This window comes from Lutra lutra, chromosome 8 (assembly GCF_902655055.1).
Source record: "Lutra lutra chromosome 8, mLutLut1.2, whole genome shotgun sequence".
NCBI lineage: Eukaryota > Metazoa > Chordata > Mammalia > Carnivora > Mustelidae > Lutra > Lutra lutra.
In genome coordinates, this window is record NC_062285.1 from 63,508,964 (window position 1) to 63,525,317 (window position 16,354).

The following is a 16,354-nucleotide window of genomic DNA, read 5'->3' on the forward strand; positions in this document are numbered from 1 at the left end:
GAGACTAGCTGCTACTTGAGGGTGTCCTCAGCCACATATTCAGGGATTAACAGAATAAAGAGAGTAACAGAACAAAATGAGAGGGGAAGAGTCCAGACTTTCTTCAGCCTCCAAACCTGCCACCATTTTCCTAGAATTTTTTAACACGGATCAGGGGAGGCACACGATCATCCTACCACAAAATGGGGTTTAAATTGTTTATGGTGGAACGCTTCACCCCATAGCCCAGCTGTACTCTATTGGCTTCCCCTGTGGCTCTCCAGCACCAAGGAGCAGTTTCCAATAACCATCACCTGGGAGTGCTCTTCCAAAGTCCCATTCCCTGGCCTCTGCCCAGACTTCTTGAGTTGGAGCTATTAGGAATCGGGCCCAACAATGTGTAATCTATAGATACGTATCTTGAATGATATAATTATCAGCATCATTTGGCAAACACTGCATCAAAACCTTAACTACAATATATTTCCACCTTCTCACACACTTTATTAATGTGCAGTCTCCATTACAAGAACTTAGCCAGTCTTCTTCCTTTTAAGTTTCTAGAAAACAACACTTGTAAGAATAAAGGTTTTAGCTCAACTGCATAGGAGGCTTTATCTCAAAGCGAATTACACTGAAGCTTCAAGGACTCCTGTAAGCATGTCCTTCTTCCAAGGCACTTAAAATAATTTTTAGTCATAATTTTGCTTTTATATTCTCAGAGCATTCCAAATTGGGTAAGCTCTGGGCACCACAGAACCTGAACCTGTCCCTGTTCATAAATGATAGCATATATGACTAAGCCCTGCCAAATAGCCCCAAATTAAATATTTTTAATAGCTTGGGTTTTTTTCTTACCAATGCGTTCCTCTGAATAATTCAGCCCCCTTTTAACCTGATACTGTGCACTACAGCGGTATATTTTTGACGAGGGTTCCGATATTCATTCAGAGACAATATTAGTGCCATGATGGCCTGGGACAAGAGCTGATAGCAGGAACAGATGGTCCAGGCAAAAGCCCACCCAAAGGGATATGATGATGCCATGTGTGTGAGAGCTGTTTCAGAAGTCCGAGAGGGTAGCATGCTTCAGAGATTAAGTGGGGACTCTGAAACCACACTATGTGACCTGAACTCAAATTGATTGATTTACCCAGTGAATTTAATAGATGGGTCTCATTCATTTTGAATAGGAAAAGAAACCTGCTGCATCTTCCCTATTCATGAGCTCATTCTCAAATTTAGGAAGGTCGCTTCATGCTCAAAGCAAAAAGCAGCTTTCAAGTTGGGAAGCAAAGGTTTTTTGCAGGACTCAGATGTTCACGTTTTCTGTGCTTGGGCTATTTTTACTCAGCAGCACAGACGGTAGGGTAAGCACAGATTTCTTCAGCAGTTTTTATTATAGCAGGTGTGGGATCCTAAGCCATTGTCCTTAAAACACACACACACACACAAACACACACGTACACATTCACTTCGTGCATTTGAACGTGCTTGGGAACTAACACCATCCTTTATGTGATCGTTTGGCTGTCTGCTTCTGGTTAGGGGAAAAAAAGGTATAAAACATAACTTTAGGAAGACCTTTTTCAGATGAGAATGACTGAGATGTCATGAAGGAATATTATGATAAATCGTATCAGAGCCATTTCAAAAAGAGGGCATCTCTGCAAATGAAAGATCCTCACCAGTGTGAGGATCTGCAAGAGACCTGAGAGAAACATGAGCTCTGCCACAGAAGGAGGCTTTGATCAAAGGAGTAGTGGCCTAACCCCTAAAGGCATAGGGTCTGATTGGTGCTCTAGGGTACCACTCTTCCAATCTCAGCAGGAATTGAGGAACACAGTGTAAAGGGTGTTAATGGTGAAAAAACATACTAAGCTGTATGTTGTGAGAAAGCAAGCAATCTAATGAAGAAAACCAAGGTAGACAGGTGTCTGGAGCATGGCAGAGTAGCTAACTATCTATGCCGAAACCGTGGCCTCCTGCGAGAACAGCAGATGCAAGTACAGTAGATGTCAACCGAAGTGGCTGTCCAGCTGGGGACCATATTTCCTCCTTGACTCTAAGATGGGCTATCTGATGAATTACTGCCAATGATATGGGACTGGAGGGCACATGTCTTTTCCCCATGTCAAGGCGATTAAGAAAAAAAGCCTTCTTCATCCTCTTCTCCATTCTCAACATTCCCATTTGCCTGCTGGATGTTGAAAAGCCCCTAGTAGCCTAAGTCCGAGAATGATAGTTTGGAAACCCCAACTAATCCAGGACCACCTTGCACTATTAAGTGAGAAATAAAACTACATGTATGCATGCCTCTAAAATGTTTGTTTGTTTGTTTTTAATAACAGCTAGTATTACTCTAAGTAGGAGACAGTCAAATCGTGTTTAAAGTTACAGCATAGGGGCGCCTGGGTGGCTCAGTGGGTTAAAGCCTCTGCCTTCGGCTCAAGTCACGATCTCAGGGTCCTGGGATCGAGCCCCACATCGGGCTCTCTGCTCAGCAGGGAGCCTGATTCCCTCTCTCTCTCTCTCTCTGCCTGCCTCTCTGCCTTCTTATGATCTCTTGTCTATCAAATAAATAAAATCTTTAAAAAAAAAAGTTACAGCATACCTGTTATGTGAATACGATATTCTTCCTTGAAGATCTTTTGGAAGAAAGGAATCTTGAACTGCATGTGGGGAGTGTGTAATCCAGGAAGATTTACATCAACATCTCCCATAAAATGTGGGAATTCCCAGTCCTGTCAAAGAAAATCAACATAAAAACATATTTGTGATTTGTTTCATTCCTAAGCAGCAAAATACCAAAAATTGACTTTTTATAAGCACTTATTTTAAAATCATTTAAATGCAGCAAGCTGTTAGATGTATCTGTTTCATTCTGTGATGGTTATTTTATGTACAGTAGATAGTTGTGTGCATTCAAAATCAAAATTAAGTCATAACTTACATCCTCAGATTTCTCTTTAATGTGGTAGTAAGAAACCAATATAGAATTGATTTGCATCTATACATGCTTATCTCTTTCATTTTGGAGAACTGATCTTAAATGTTTATAAGAAGGAAGTGATCCATATTTTATAATATGTGGTAATTTTGTTATATTTTGTGTCACTACCTTTAAAAAATATGAACCCCATAATACTATGTTTTGTGTAAGAAGACAAAGTAAAGAGGATCTAATTCACTTAACCAAGTTTCTCAAGTCACATCCAAGGGACTTTTTATTAATCATCTCTGCTAGTAACTACATGGAGTGGAAAAATGCCAAAGACTCCTGTTCTGTTCTCTTGCAATTTAGCATCAATTTGAACCAAAATGATGGAGGGCCTGACATGCTAGCATGAGAGATGAACAATGAATTAATTCCCAAATTGTCTTAGTTATTTTCTTGTTATAAGGCAAGATCAGGAGGGATGACCCTCCTTCTCATAAGGAAGGGAAACAGTTGCAAATGAGGATATTTTTAGGTGTCTCATCTGCTCTTCACTTTTGGGTACAGCACCAAAGTTCACAGCTAGCATGTGAAGAAAAAAAAAGAATAAATATGAAAAAACATTTGAGGTGGATCCACAGGCATTAATACATGTATTTCCACTTTTTTTTTTTTTTTAATTTATTTATTTGACAGAGAGATCACAAGTAGATGGAGAGGCAGGCGGGGGGGGGGGGGGGAAGCAGGATCTCCGCCGAGCAGAGAACCTGATGCGGGACTTGATCCCAGGACCCTGAGATCATGACCTGAGCCCAAGGCAGCGGCTTAACCCACTGAGCCACCCAGGCGCCCGTATTTCCACTTTTAATAACTAAATAATCACTAAATTATCAGTCCTATATTTAGTGAACTTCTTTTAAAAATATTATTGAAAAAGTGATGAAATATGAATTTCAGATTTCAATACATTATTTCAATTTAAAAAGTAAGTTTCTCCAAGACTTCTGTATATTCAGCTGATACAGATGTGCCAATGATAAAGTGCCTGAACGTCATAGGAGTGTCCATGTCCATTCCACTCCCCTTATTTATTAATTATTTACTTTTTTTTTTTTTTGAGAGAGAGATTGAAAGCAGGTTGGGGGGTGGTGGGGGCAGAGGGAGAAGGAGAGAATCTCAAACAAGCCCCTTGCCCAGCAAGAAGCCCAACACGGGACTCGATCTCATGACCCCAAGATCATGACCTGCGTGGAAAACAAGAGTCAGAGACATAATCCATTGAGCCACCTTGGCACCTCACCACTACCCTATCTGCTGAGAATTCTGAGCAAGGGGGAATAGGTTTCAGAGGAAAGGAACCTATGAAAGTGATGGTAACCAGGTAAGTTTTCAATGTCTATTAATTTCATGATCTATGGATCACTCCAAACTGCTAATAAGAAATTCTTAAAGACACAAAAAGAAAAATGATACCACATCATCTTTTTCTATTGCAGATAACTAGTTGGTCTCACCTCTCCTTGCTTTTCAGACCTCAGCAGTAAATAGACACGTAATTTGGAAAATTCAGAAAACTCAAAACACAAGCTGGATAATTTAGAACATTTTGATCTAAAATATTAGTAGGAAATAGATTGGCAGTAATACTTGTGAATTATTGCATTTTTAAAAAACGCATTTTCCTTGGGGTGCCTGGGTGGCTCAGTGGGTTAAAGCCTCTGCCTTCGGCTTAGCTCATGATCTCAGGGTCCTGGGATCGAGTCTCACATTGGGCTCTCTGCTCAGTGGGGAGCCTGCTTCCTCCTCTCTCTCTGCCTGCTTCTCTGCCTACTTGTGATCTCTATCAAATAAATAAATAAAATCTTTTAAAAAATGCATTTTCCTTTATTTTTCATCAATACCTTATTCTTCTTATGTTACTTAAAATACTCTTGGTAAGAGAATTGGAATTGAATTTGGTCTTTTTTTTTTAAGATTTTATTTATTTATTTGACAGACGGAGATCATAAGTAGGCAGAGAGACAGACAGAGAGAGATGAGGAGAAGCAGGCTCCCTGCTGAGCAGAGAGCCTGATGCGGGACTCGATCCCAGACCCCTGGGATCATGACCTGAGCCGAAGGCAGAGGCTTAACCACTGAGCCACCCTGGCACCCTGAATTTGGTCTTTTGTTAAAATATAACTGACATCTCCCATGAAAAATTATGCTTGACAAATAAAAGGACTGATAACCAGAGTGTCTTTCACTTGCCCTAGATAACACAAAGCATTACCAACAAAGCAATTCTCTTTTTTATTTCTTGGTTTATGAAAGAGAATACTTCTTGGTAGTAATTGGGCAAGTATACTTAGTGTACCTTCTTTTTGGAAATACGTTCTTGGACTATTCTCATTTAGCTTTTTATTCCATGAAATGAAAGTTTTCTACTGGGTATGAAATTGGTTTTAGTTTGAAAGTGATCTCTAGAGATTTCTTGTAGAATGAGATCAAAACTTGATGCACGAAAAAATAGTTCCTCAATGATTTCCCACCTGTAGTTGGAGAAAGAAAGATGAATTAAGGAAATAGAGTGCAGGCAAATGAGAAGAGAAAGTCTTGCTCCTTATCTGGATAATGGTGTTACTTTTTTTTCTTCTTTTTTTTCCCTGGTAAAGAGGTCCTCAGTATAGGGAGTTTGGGGGAATGTGTGATAGAAGTAGCTGGTGTCTAGTAAGAAAAGTTTTTGGAAAGAGGATTAATTAAAAAAAAGACATTACATTCTCTTAGAGTTATCTGTTCTACATTATTTTTGTATAATCACCATATTTTGGCTTTCCTTAGTCTTGGACTCCCTCCCCCCCTCCTTCTCTCTCTGTTACTCCAGTGTTAGTACTTCAATTCCTACTCTGCATACTTCTCCAGACTCATTATTGGGTTAGTGTAAACTCTGACCACACTTCGCTTAGATTGGAATGCTAATAATAATTGCTTCCATTTGCAGGAAGTGTGAAGCTTGTCTTCATGGACAGGGATATCTGATGCTGATGATAGCTCAGGTATTTACTTAAAGGAGGTAAAAGGGGAGAGGGATGGAGTTCTGAATATCCCTATGTGTCAGCCTCTTCATCTAAAAATTGGGGTTAAATACAGTAACTTCACAGGCTCCTTGGGAAGATGAGATAATGCTTGGACAGCAGTGAGCAGGGGCTGGAGACATAGGAAAGAGACAGGGAAATGGCCAACAACCATGGTTAGTTTCCCCACATGATCCCAAGGTCAAGTTTATCCTGAAAGTGAAGCAGAGGAAGCAGATGGGTCTGTTTTCAGAATCACATGTAAAGCTGGTTCTAGGTCCCGGTGAAAAGCTTGGATACAAATGTCATGAGAATCATGGCTTTCTTTCCTGCTGCATAAATGTAAAATATGTATTTTGAACACAAGATCAAAATGTTAAGAGAATGACAAGGCAAGATGTGTTTAGCTACTAAGACCACAGTAGATATAAGTTAATACTGTGCCTATTATGAAATGTGCATTTATTTTGTTCTTCAAGAAATGTTATCAACATTTAGTAATTCAAAGTGGCCTTCTTTCTGTTATTAAATCTAACAATCACTATAGAAGTCTGTCACGTTTGTGGTTCAGTGAGGTGAGAATTATTTTGGCATATCAGGTCATATACATGGTACTCCGGTTCTCCTCAGTTCATGGTGATGAACAGACTTCCAACTTTGTATATTGCTTCATATAAGAAATAGTTAATTTACATTCAGATGGGCATATTTCCCATATCAGTATAAATGAGCAGTGCCATGGCATATATCTAAGCTTATTTCTTATATACTATGGCTTACTCTGCCTATAGCAATAAAAATCGCATTTGGACATGTAATTTGGACTAAGGCGTCCAAATCTGATTCTGTCCAAATGCAGCCCTATCATTCATGGACCACATTTGGACAGAATTTTAAGGCAGCATTCAGTATATAGGCAAAATGGTCTCGGGATATGCTGGATTCACCATTCCCTCATGTTTTCTCATTGAGAAGCATGCCTTGGGGCCAAGAAAAAGAAGTTGGTACTATGCAGAGGAACTCAAGCTTGAAACCAACAATGTTTTGAATTCCCCAACTAGCATTCAATTTTCCAAATCAAATGAAGAGACCTCATTTCTATTTAGAAAAGCGTTAGAGGATAAAAATGTAATAACACTGATTGCTCTACCCCACAAAACTAAAGCCACAGTATCAGGACAAAAGTTATATTTGGGGGGGGGGGCAAATATTGGCCACCTGTTTTTTTAGGAAATTAAGAGATAGATTAAGTTAGATTTTACTGAAGAGTATTGATAACCATTTAGAATAGAACTGACTATAGATTTTTAAATGTTAATAAAAAGTAGCAACATTTTTCAATGGAATAAGTTATATATCTCCTCTTTAGACACATTAGATGATTTAGCTTAAAATGCTTTCAAAAGCAAACTTTACAGATATGCTCTGTTTTCTGTTTGTTAATCTCTATTTCTTCTATTTCAAAAACAGATTTAGTCCCATGAATATCAGAACATCAGTTGACCAAAAATTTCCCCAGCTTGTAAATGTCCTTAGCTTTTCTATGTTAGCAAGCGTCCTAGCACTAGGATTTTAGGTAATAGTGAGCCATGGTGGCCTGAAGAATTGTACTCATCTCTGGGCGATATTATGGTTTCTTATTAAGAATCTCAATTGTCTGACTTCTTTCATTAATTCTATCATTCTTCTAATTGGCAAAATTGCTGTGGTATCACTTGGTTGAGTGGCTGAGTAAATCCTTGAAAACATTGACATATAGTAAATTTTGCTTATTTGTTTTTTCCATGCCTGCCTCTCCCATTGGAACATAAGCTTTAGGGAGCTTACAGAAGTTTTCCCTTCTTTGTTCACTGGTCTATTCTCCAGACCTGAAATAGTGCTTAGCATCTAGTAAGAACTCAAAAATTTGTTGAATTGATGAATGTAACTCTCTGAAAGTTAAACATGCACAAGAGTCCTTTTTGGCTTCATGTAAATGGTAATACAGAATGGATTTAGGTAAACAGAGGCAACACAACAAGTACCTGTTTTTGTGAATAATATTACACATCAATCTGAGACTTATTATTATGAACAAAACATTGTTTTTTTTTTTTTCCCCTATAAACTAGGTATACTGCAGTCATATGGAGGGTAACCCAAAGATTAAACCATTTGCCAAAGATCCCAGAAGACAGGAGACAGTGGATAATTACAGAAAGAAAGTTGTCAAATGTACATATTATGAGATGAGTTAATGTTTGGGGAATTACCAAAAACGCTTGTTGGGATGATCCAAGATACTCTTTTAAGTTATCGTATTTATATTTAGTAAATTAAAGAAATTCATGAGACACATCCAATCTAGTCCAAGAACAAAAAGAACAGAATATAAACCAACATGTGATTAAACAAAGCAGGGTAGAGGGTCATTTCCTATAGTGGGTGATGAACAAAAGTGAAATACCAGAAGGTTACTCAGATGCCCTTTGACAAATACCTTTTTCTTATATGTTTTTCCTTCATTTTCTCTTAATAGTTACTATTTTTCCCCTCAAGGGCAAATGAATTCTGTAACATTTTGAAGTTTTCTTTCAGGAGGCTTTTTTTTTTTTAAAGATTTTGTTTATTTATTTGACAGAGAAAGATCACAAGTAGACGGAGAGGCAGGCAGAGAGAGAGAGAGGGAAGCAGGCTCCCCGCTGAGCAGAGAGCCCGATGCAGGACCCGATCCCAGGACCCTGAGCCGTAGGCAGTGGCTTAACCCACTGAGCCACCCAGGCGCCCCCAGGAGGCTATTTTAAAAATTTATATGCTATTTAAAAATTTTTTAAAATTTAAAATCTTTAAGGAAAAATATTGGCTTTCTGGTTGAAGTAAGCTTTTGTCAACAAGCAGTAGATGGAGATGGCAGATCTCATTCATCGCTAGAACAAATCCTAAGTCAGACTGTAGACCCTTACTTAAAATGTTTAAAGAACTTGACTCTTTCATGTGTTTTTGTATATTCAAAGATACCAATTAACTCTCAAAGTGCTGCCCAAACAATCTAATTTATCCTAAGGCCTATTTTGTAATGTTATTTCATGTATTTTCTTCATCAATGATCTTCCTTACTTCCAAAGGCCAATAAGAATTTTCCAGGCTAATTTTAAAGCCAACACACATCAGTGAGATAGAAATGGTGGTTTAATGAAGGTAGAAAAGGCAAATAAGTCAATCCCAGAGTAGATTTGAAAAGTAAGTATAGTTTTTGTTACTTTTAAAGGACCCCACTATGAGGTTCTGGCAAAACAGCAGTTAGTTTTCTAAAACAAGCTTTATTAAATCTATACCCTTTGAAAGCCTTTAAGCACCAAGATGGAAGAGTGTCTGATGAAATGCATGGGGCCTCACTAACAGAGGTCCGGCTTTGGCAGACTGATGTGATGAAGGACAAAATAAAAATCAGTCTTGTAAGTGTTTACAGCTACTAGAAATGCATCATGTGGCATCTAGGAATAATGGGAAATCAATATCCCTCACTAGGGCAATACAGTTCACCAGTACACAAGAGAGAGTACTTGACTTCTTAGAGACTCCTCTTGTGGGGATGGAAAGAACCAAACCCCTGCCTATGACAAGTTGCTGATAACCAAAGTTAGCGCAAGGTCTAAAGAAGCACATTGTTACAACTCGGTAATAAGTCCTTTTGGATGAAATCTTACATCAGTTACCAAACAATGTGACTGGCTTTGCACTTCTTAAGAACAATGATTATTAACTACATAATAGATTGGCATATTTTTTACTTAAAGGAGAGCTCCTAATAACTCCTTTTCTCCTTGTAAGGGAAGAGGGAAATCTAGTGGAAGGAAGTTCTTAGACAACACACTTTTGTGTTATTTTTCAGATACTGACTGCAGTTCAATAGCACATAGCCCTTTGCTTACTCTGTGCTTTATTGTATTTGCACATTTGGTACAAAATGTCACTGCTCCAATATCTGTTCTGACTCTGTGCAAGCTGCCAGCAATGGTCACATGCAGTTGTCTGAATAACTAATTCTTTCTATGGGCTATAGAGAAAAATTAATTGCATGCTGTCAAAGGAATAGATATTACTGTCCTTGGTAAAATTTTTATTATTGAGGTCATTTTTCTCTGTGCAAAAAAAAAACAGTAATAGTGGAGATCAGTGGGTAAATATAATTCAGTATAAAAATGTTCACTTCACAAATAGAGAGTGTGAAGTTGATCTAAATATCAGGTGGGTAGTTAAGGTAAATTTCTTGCAATGGGTTCATTTCTATGATTATTATTCTTTTTTTGTCAGGAATGTCTAACAGAGCATACATTCTAGTTGGGAGACCTGTCAATCAGCAAGTCACCTTATAATGTGATATCAAATAGTTAATCAGTACTCTGAAGGAAATCCAGCAGGGTTGGGGGATGAAGAATGGTGAGTTGGGGGTGGGTGTTAGTTTAGTTAGTCAAAAGGAAACTTCTTCAAGGAAGACTTTTGTTTTTTGGTGTTTGTTTTTGTTTTAATTTTTTTAGTTAACATATAATCCAATATTGGCCTCAGAAGTAGAATTCAGTGACTTGTCACTTATATACAACACCCAATACTCACCACAACAAGTGCCCTCTTTAATACACATCACCCATTTAGCCCATTCCCCACTAGCCTCCCTCCATCAAGCGACTCAGTTTGTTCTCTGTTGAGGGTGACATCTGTATGGAGTACTGACTGGTATGAAAGAAGAAGTCCTGCAAAGTTCTGAAGGAGAAGCTGATCAGCTAGAACCAGCAGCAAATGCAAAGACCCTAAGGAGGAAATGAGATGGGTGTGCTCAAGAAACAACAAGCTTAGGGTGGTTGGTAGGCATTTGAGTGATGTGGAATGTGGTGGGCTGGCTATCGGATGAATAAAGACCAGTTAGGAGACCAGAGCAATAGTTTAGCTGTGAGTTGATGGTGGGTAAATGAGGGTGATCCAGTATTCAGATCAACAGGTATTTTAAAGGTATTACCAACTAAACATGAATTTACCAGTTGTGAGAACAACCAGTAGCATTCACTGGGGGAGGAAAGATCAAGGAACCAATACACCTGTAGAAGATAGGGAAGTGGGTAAGAAATCCAGAGATTTATTCAGGACATGCTACTATTAGACATCCAAATGGAGGTATTGTGTAGGTAGTTGGGAGCTTATGGGAGAGGCAAAAACTGGAGATATAAATGTGGGACTCAGCAGTGCACTGACCTAAAGCCACAGAACTGAATAAAATCACCTGGAAAGAGAGTATACGAAGCCAGGAGAAGAGGATACTTGCCAGGGACTTATCATTGAGGCACTCCACCATTCAGAAGTTGGAAGAGGAGAGGCCAGTAAAGAAAACTGAAAAGGAATGGCATACATGACAAGAAAAACGAGAAAGTGGCCTCCTAGAGTCCTAGAAGCAGTGGAAAGCGTTTCAAGAAGGAAGTAGTAATTAATTCTGTTGAATGAACCTAAAATATCAAGTGGGAAGATGAAAAGTAACTACAGTACTTGGCAATATGAGGGTTGTTGATCATGACAGGACCTCTGAGCTCCAGAGGAAGATGATATTGTGGACAAAAGCCTGACTGGAGTCTGTTCAAAAGCAAATAGGGGGTGAGAAGTAGAGGCAATAATACAGAACTCTTATGAGGAGTTGTTAGAACAGGAAAAAAAATCAGTAACTGCTAAGAAACTATGATTATGCTAATCTCAAATAAATTTTTTTTAATGTAACATAAATTGAATTTTGGTAGAATAAGGGAATCTGAGACCTAAGATACCCTTTTAATGTTGAAAGATGAATGTTTAAATCTGGTGTCCACCAATATGGGTATTCTGGTTATTTGTAAGCTGATGTCTACTCTGACGGGTCAGTACCTCTGCTGCGCCAGTTGATAAATATTATGACCATCACTGTTGGTAAAGTTGAAATAGATGTTTTCCTGAAGAAAAGAACAAAACAAAGCGACACTGGGCCAAGTTCATTGTGTCTAGAATGCAGCAGGGTTTTAGAGACAAGAAGTTGGATCCTTGCTGCTCTGTACCCAGTGTGGTTTTCTCCCATTTTTACCTTTCAGTAAAGACTTCGGATTTTGGAGCAATCACAGAGTCTCTGCCTCTGACCCCCTGGACCACCCAGTGATAAAAGGAACGAAAGAAAAACCTTTAGAGCAATGGATTTGAACTGTTGGACTTTTTAGGCCTTTCTTCAATGAGTTTTAGGTCAAGAATGTTCATCCTCTGAGTTCTAGAGTCAAATGATCAACCTTCAAATAAGAGGGCAAAGACTGGGAAAACAAGGTATGTAGGGGCAGGGTAGAGGGATGGAAAGAATGTTGTTGGAGAATTATACCCTCTGTGAATTGAACAAGTTTTTGGAAACTATTGTTAGTCCAAAGGTCAATGCCCAAGAAAAACCTAAAATACCTTGTTTTTCTTGTTAACTGTCTATGGGGTAGGTATTCTCCCCCTTGGGGTCCTTTTGGAGAACAAGTTTATATGCTAGGGTAAAGAAGACTTACATGCATGTTAGTACTTGCCTGCCTTTTTATTGACATAATCCATCCAGAGAACGCAGGGGTGGTGACAGTGGACTTGGCCTGTAGATTTCACATAGCACTTACAGAGAGAATGGTAAGTCTACATTTCCTGCAGAAGTTCTCACTAGCCCATTCAAGTCTCCCATAGAATGGCATCACACTATTATTCAGCTAATTCAGCAGTTATTCAATGCCCACTATATACAAAGCATCTATTCTCAAAATATATCAAATAGCAGTAATAAAGAAATAGGCTAACCTTTCCCTTTTACAGTTATAGGCAATGAGAGACAGAGAGGTTGCAAGACTCCACCCATGTTACCCAATGGATTAATGGTAAAGAGAGACAGATATAATTTAATCAGTAACCTGTGAACTATCTTTCATTACATCCCCCTAATTGAGAACTCTTAATTTAGGAGAAAGAAAACACCTGTTGAGATCAACTCAATTTTTATATTCTGTTCAGACTACACAAACCAACATTGGTCATGAGCTTACGTTATGTCAAGTATCTGATCCACTCTGAACCACCTACAAATATATATGGTAGGTAGGCTTTTTCTCATTTTACATGGAAGTAAACTGAGGATCAGAAAGCAGTCAAGTAGCTTGCCCAATATTGCATGGTTGACATCAAAATGATTTGTACCTAGGTCAGTCTGACCCCAAAGACATTTTTGTACAGCACATCAAACTTTTCCATTTTTTCCCCATCAGGCTCTAATGTCACAATTATCTTCCCACCTAAAAGCCAACTGTCATGCTAATATGTGTTCCTGTTTCATGCTTTTAATGGTATGTTGCTGCTTATCTTGAAATAATATTTTCCCAGAATTATTTTGCTACCTAACTTCCATGGCAAAGTAAAGGCATGGTGGTGGGTTTATGTTTACCCTGCAAGTCATTGACAAAGCCTGCAAAGTGTTCTGAGATGTGCATTTAACTCTAGATGGTTTATGACCATCTTAGAATTTTTATTGCCAATGCATAGATTTGGCTCTAAACTTAGAATATTTCTAGTAATGAATACTATCTCCCCAACCTCTCTGCACTTCAGTTTTCTCACCTGAGGCTATTATTCACAGCTATTTTTCAGTGCTTAGGCACTCTGATGGCAGACTCCCAGGAGTCTGGGAAAATAGAATGGATTGGGGGATGATTTAGTGCCCACTAGTGATGGCTATCAAACTTTGCAACTTCCTAAAAAGACAACTTTTATGTTTCTTTGGAACTTGTATGAAGGTAAGATTTGTGCTCCTCACATATTGTGGCTGCGCATATCATTAAATGATAAACTTTTATACTATGTAGGTGATGAGGCAGAGCTGAAACACAGGAATGAGAACTATGAGGATAATATATGTATTTTTGCATAGCAATCTCACAAACTCTTTTATAACAAGTTTTCCTTGTTCTGTGTGTCAATGAACTGTTTCAAGTTATTGTGTTACTGGGAACCCCTTACTTCATGGACTAATTCTTCTTGTTCACAATTATGATCAGTAGAAGATGACACAATTTCCATAAATATAACATTATTAGTGATTTTATTCAAAGCCCTTTTTCATATTTGATCTTAAATAGAATGCCAGTGTAATCAATATTAGCAAGTACATTGTAACATTATGAGGTTGGAGCTTCATATCTCTGTGTAATACGTCAGATTTCTAATGAAATGTGTCATATTTAGAAATGTTCCAAGCAATATCCTCAAGCATATATGGAAACAAAGTAACAGTGGACTTTGGGAAGGTGTTAAAAATTATCAGAAAATGATTATATGCTACCTCAGGGTAATATCTCATAAAATTTTTATTCATAAAAATTGGTAAGCCTATGGTTCTAAAAATTGACTTTTAATGCACAGAAAAGCTATCTGAAAGCAATCATAGAAACTAAACATAAAAACATAAGATTTTGCCTTCAAGCATTGGATTATACTTGGTGAGTCATAGGTAAATGTGAAATTATTACATTTGCCAGTTGCCAAAGGCTTTCCTTTATGGATATGTGCAACATATATACATAAATCAATTAATATGTTATTTTTCTTATATAAATCCAAGTACACTTGATTCATTACCTCTCACTAGAGAAGAAGTTGGCAAATAAACATCATTATGAACCATTCAGATGATAGACTCTGTTCAGAAATTAATTTTCTGAATAAAGTTTCCAAATTGTTTTATAAAGATGTAATTTGCTGACTAAATTCCATCCCAGTTCTAACTCAGATATCTATACTTTTAATACTTCATTTCTCTTTTAAATAGTAAATGCACTCTTTAACAGTGATACACAGACTAAAAATTTCTACTAATCACATATCATTTGTCTTTTAATTCAGATACCTGATTATCTTGGGCAGAAATGGGTACTTCTTTACATCTCTTTCTTGGTGAACAGTACATATGAACAATGTTAAGCTGTTTTCATGAAAAGCACCTGCAAGTAATGCCACTTAACTCAGAATCAGTGAAAGATTTCTTCATTTGTACTTCCCAAGCCTTGATGACATACGATGTGAAAGAATATTATAATTAACAATTTTTAAGAATTTTTCTCTTTCAAGTCAATGGCTTATCATTCAGCATGCCCTCATTGACAAGTATATAGCATGGTCAGTAGGTTACTCATGTGATGATCCAAAATAAAGAGATGTCCTCTAAAGTTATTTCAGTGAAAGGAAATAAATTTCCATTTATTAATATTACTAAATATTCTGCTTGCCACATCTCTCCCCAGGCCCTATAACTGGTGAACAGTTATGACAACAGCTGCCATTCAGTGAGCTAAATGAAATAATCTCTGTACCAAGCATAGTTGTTTACATACATTTCCTTATTTTATTTTTAAAAAATTTATGAGGGACTTTTTATTTTCTCCATTTTGCAATTGTGGAAACTGGGGTGCAGAGAAGGTGCCTGACTTGCCCACTATAATACAGCTAAATACAGTGAAAGAGTAGGAGCCACATGTAGGCTCTGTCCAGCCCCATATACACATATACACCCAGTGTTCTTTCTGCTGCAATCATGAAGGTGAGTAGGAATTTACATTGTCCTTGTTCAAAATGACTTTCACTGTCTTGGCTTAACCACAGTTTCTTGTGTTTCTGTCATCAAGCCCCAAAAGAAACTACTGAACTGCATAGAGATGTTTGCCCACAATTGTTCATTTGTTTCTTCTTCATACCCTCAACTACCCTGATCTCCAGTTAGGATTTTCCACTGAAACTAGATGTTGCTTCTATCTCCAACATTTCTAAGCTAATACCTGTTTTGGCTTCCTGGCTAATAGCTAATTTCTTTGCCTTTTTCAAAGAAAACTTATCTTGTCTTTCCTTTTTATGCTATTGTCTTTTATTTGTTAAAAATTTGTAGACTCAACATTTGTTGGTGTCAGTCCCTCTTCTAAGCATTGGCGATATCTCAGTGAACCAGTAGATCAGATTCCAGGCTCTGCCTTTGTGGCATCCACAGCTTGAATGTAGGATAAAAATATAATCAGACTAATGTCAGAAAAATGTTTAGTAGTAAAAAAAACAAACCACGATGACTGGGTGGCAGAAGCTACTTTAGATAGGTTAGCAAAGATCTCTATAAGGATAGAACCTCTTCAGTGAAAGGACCAGGTGCTGTGATACATGCTATGGATGCCACAAGGGCCAAACTAGATCAACAGAGAGTCCCCACCATCAAGTAGCTTTCATCTTGTGGAAACAAAGATAAAAGAATTAATAGGGGCGCCTGGGTGGCTCAGTGGGTTAAAGCCTCTGCCTTCAGCTCAGGTCATGATCCCAGGGTCCTGGGATCAAGCCTCACATCGGGCTCTCT

General features: G+C 38.0%; 1 protein-coding gene across 7 annotated transcripts in view; it reads right to left on the reverse strand.

The window, feature by feature from the left end:
- TMEM117 (transmembrane protein 117) overlaps positions 1 to 16,354 on the reverse strand; it is a 515,843-nt gene that overhangs the window by 37,382 nt on the left and 462,107 nt on the right. For all 7 annotated transcript variants that reach the window (XM_047742336.1, XM_047742332.1, XM_047742334.1 and 4 more), the window contains one exon: positions 2,594 to 2,723. In XM_047742336.1, the coding sequence (XP_047598292.1) occupies positions 2,594 to 2,723 (130 nt within the window). The remainder of the gene's footprint in view (positions 1 to 2,593; positions 2,724 to 16,354) is intronic.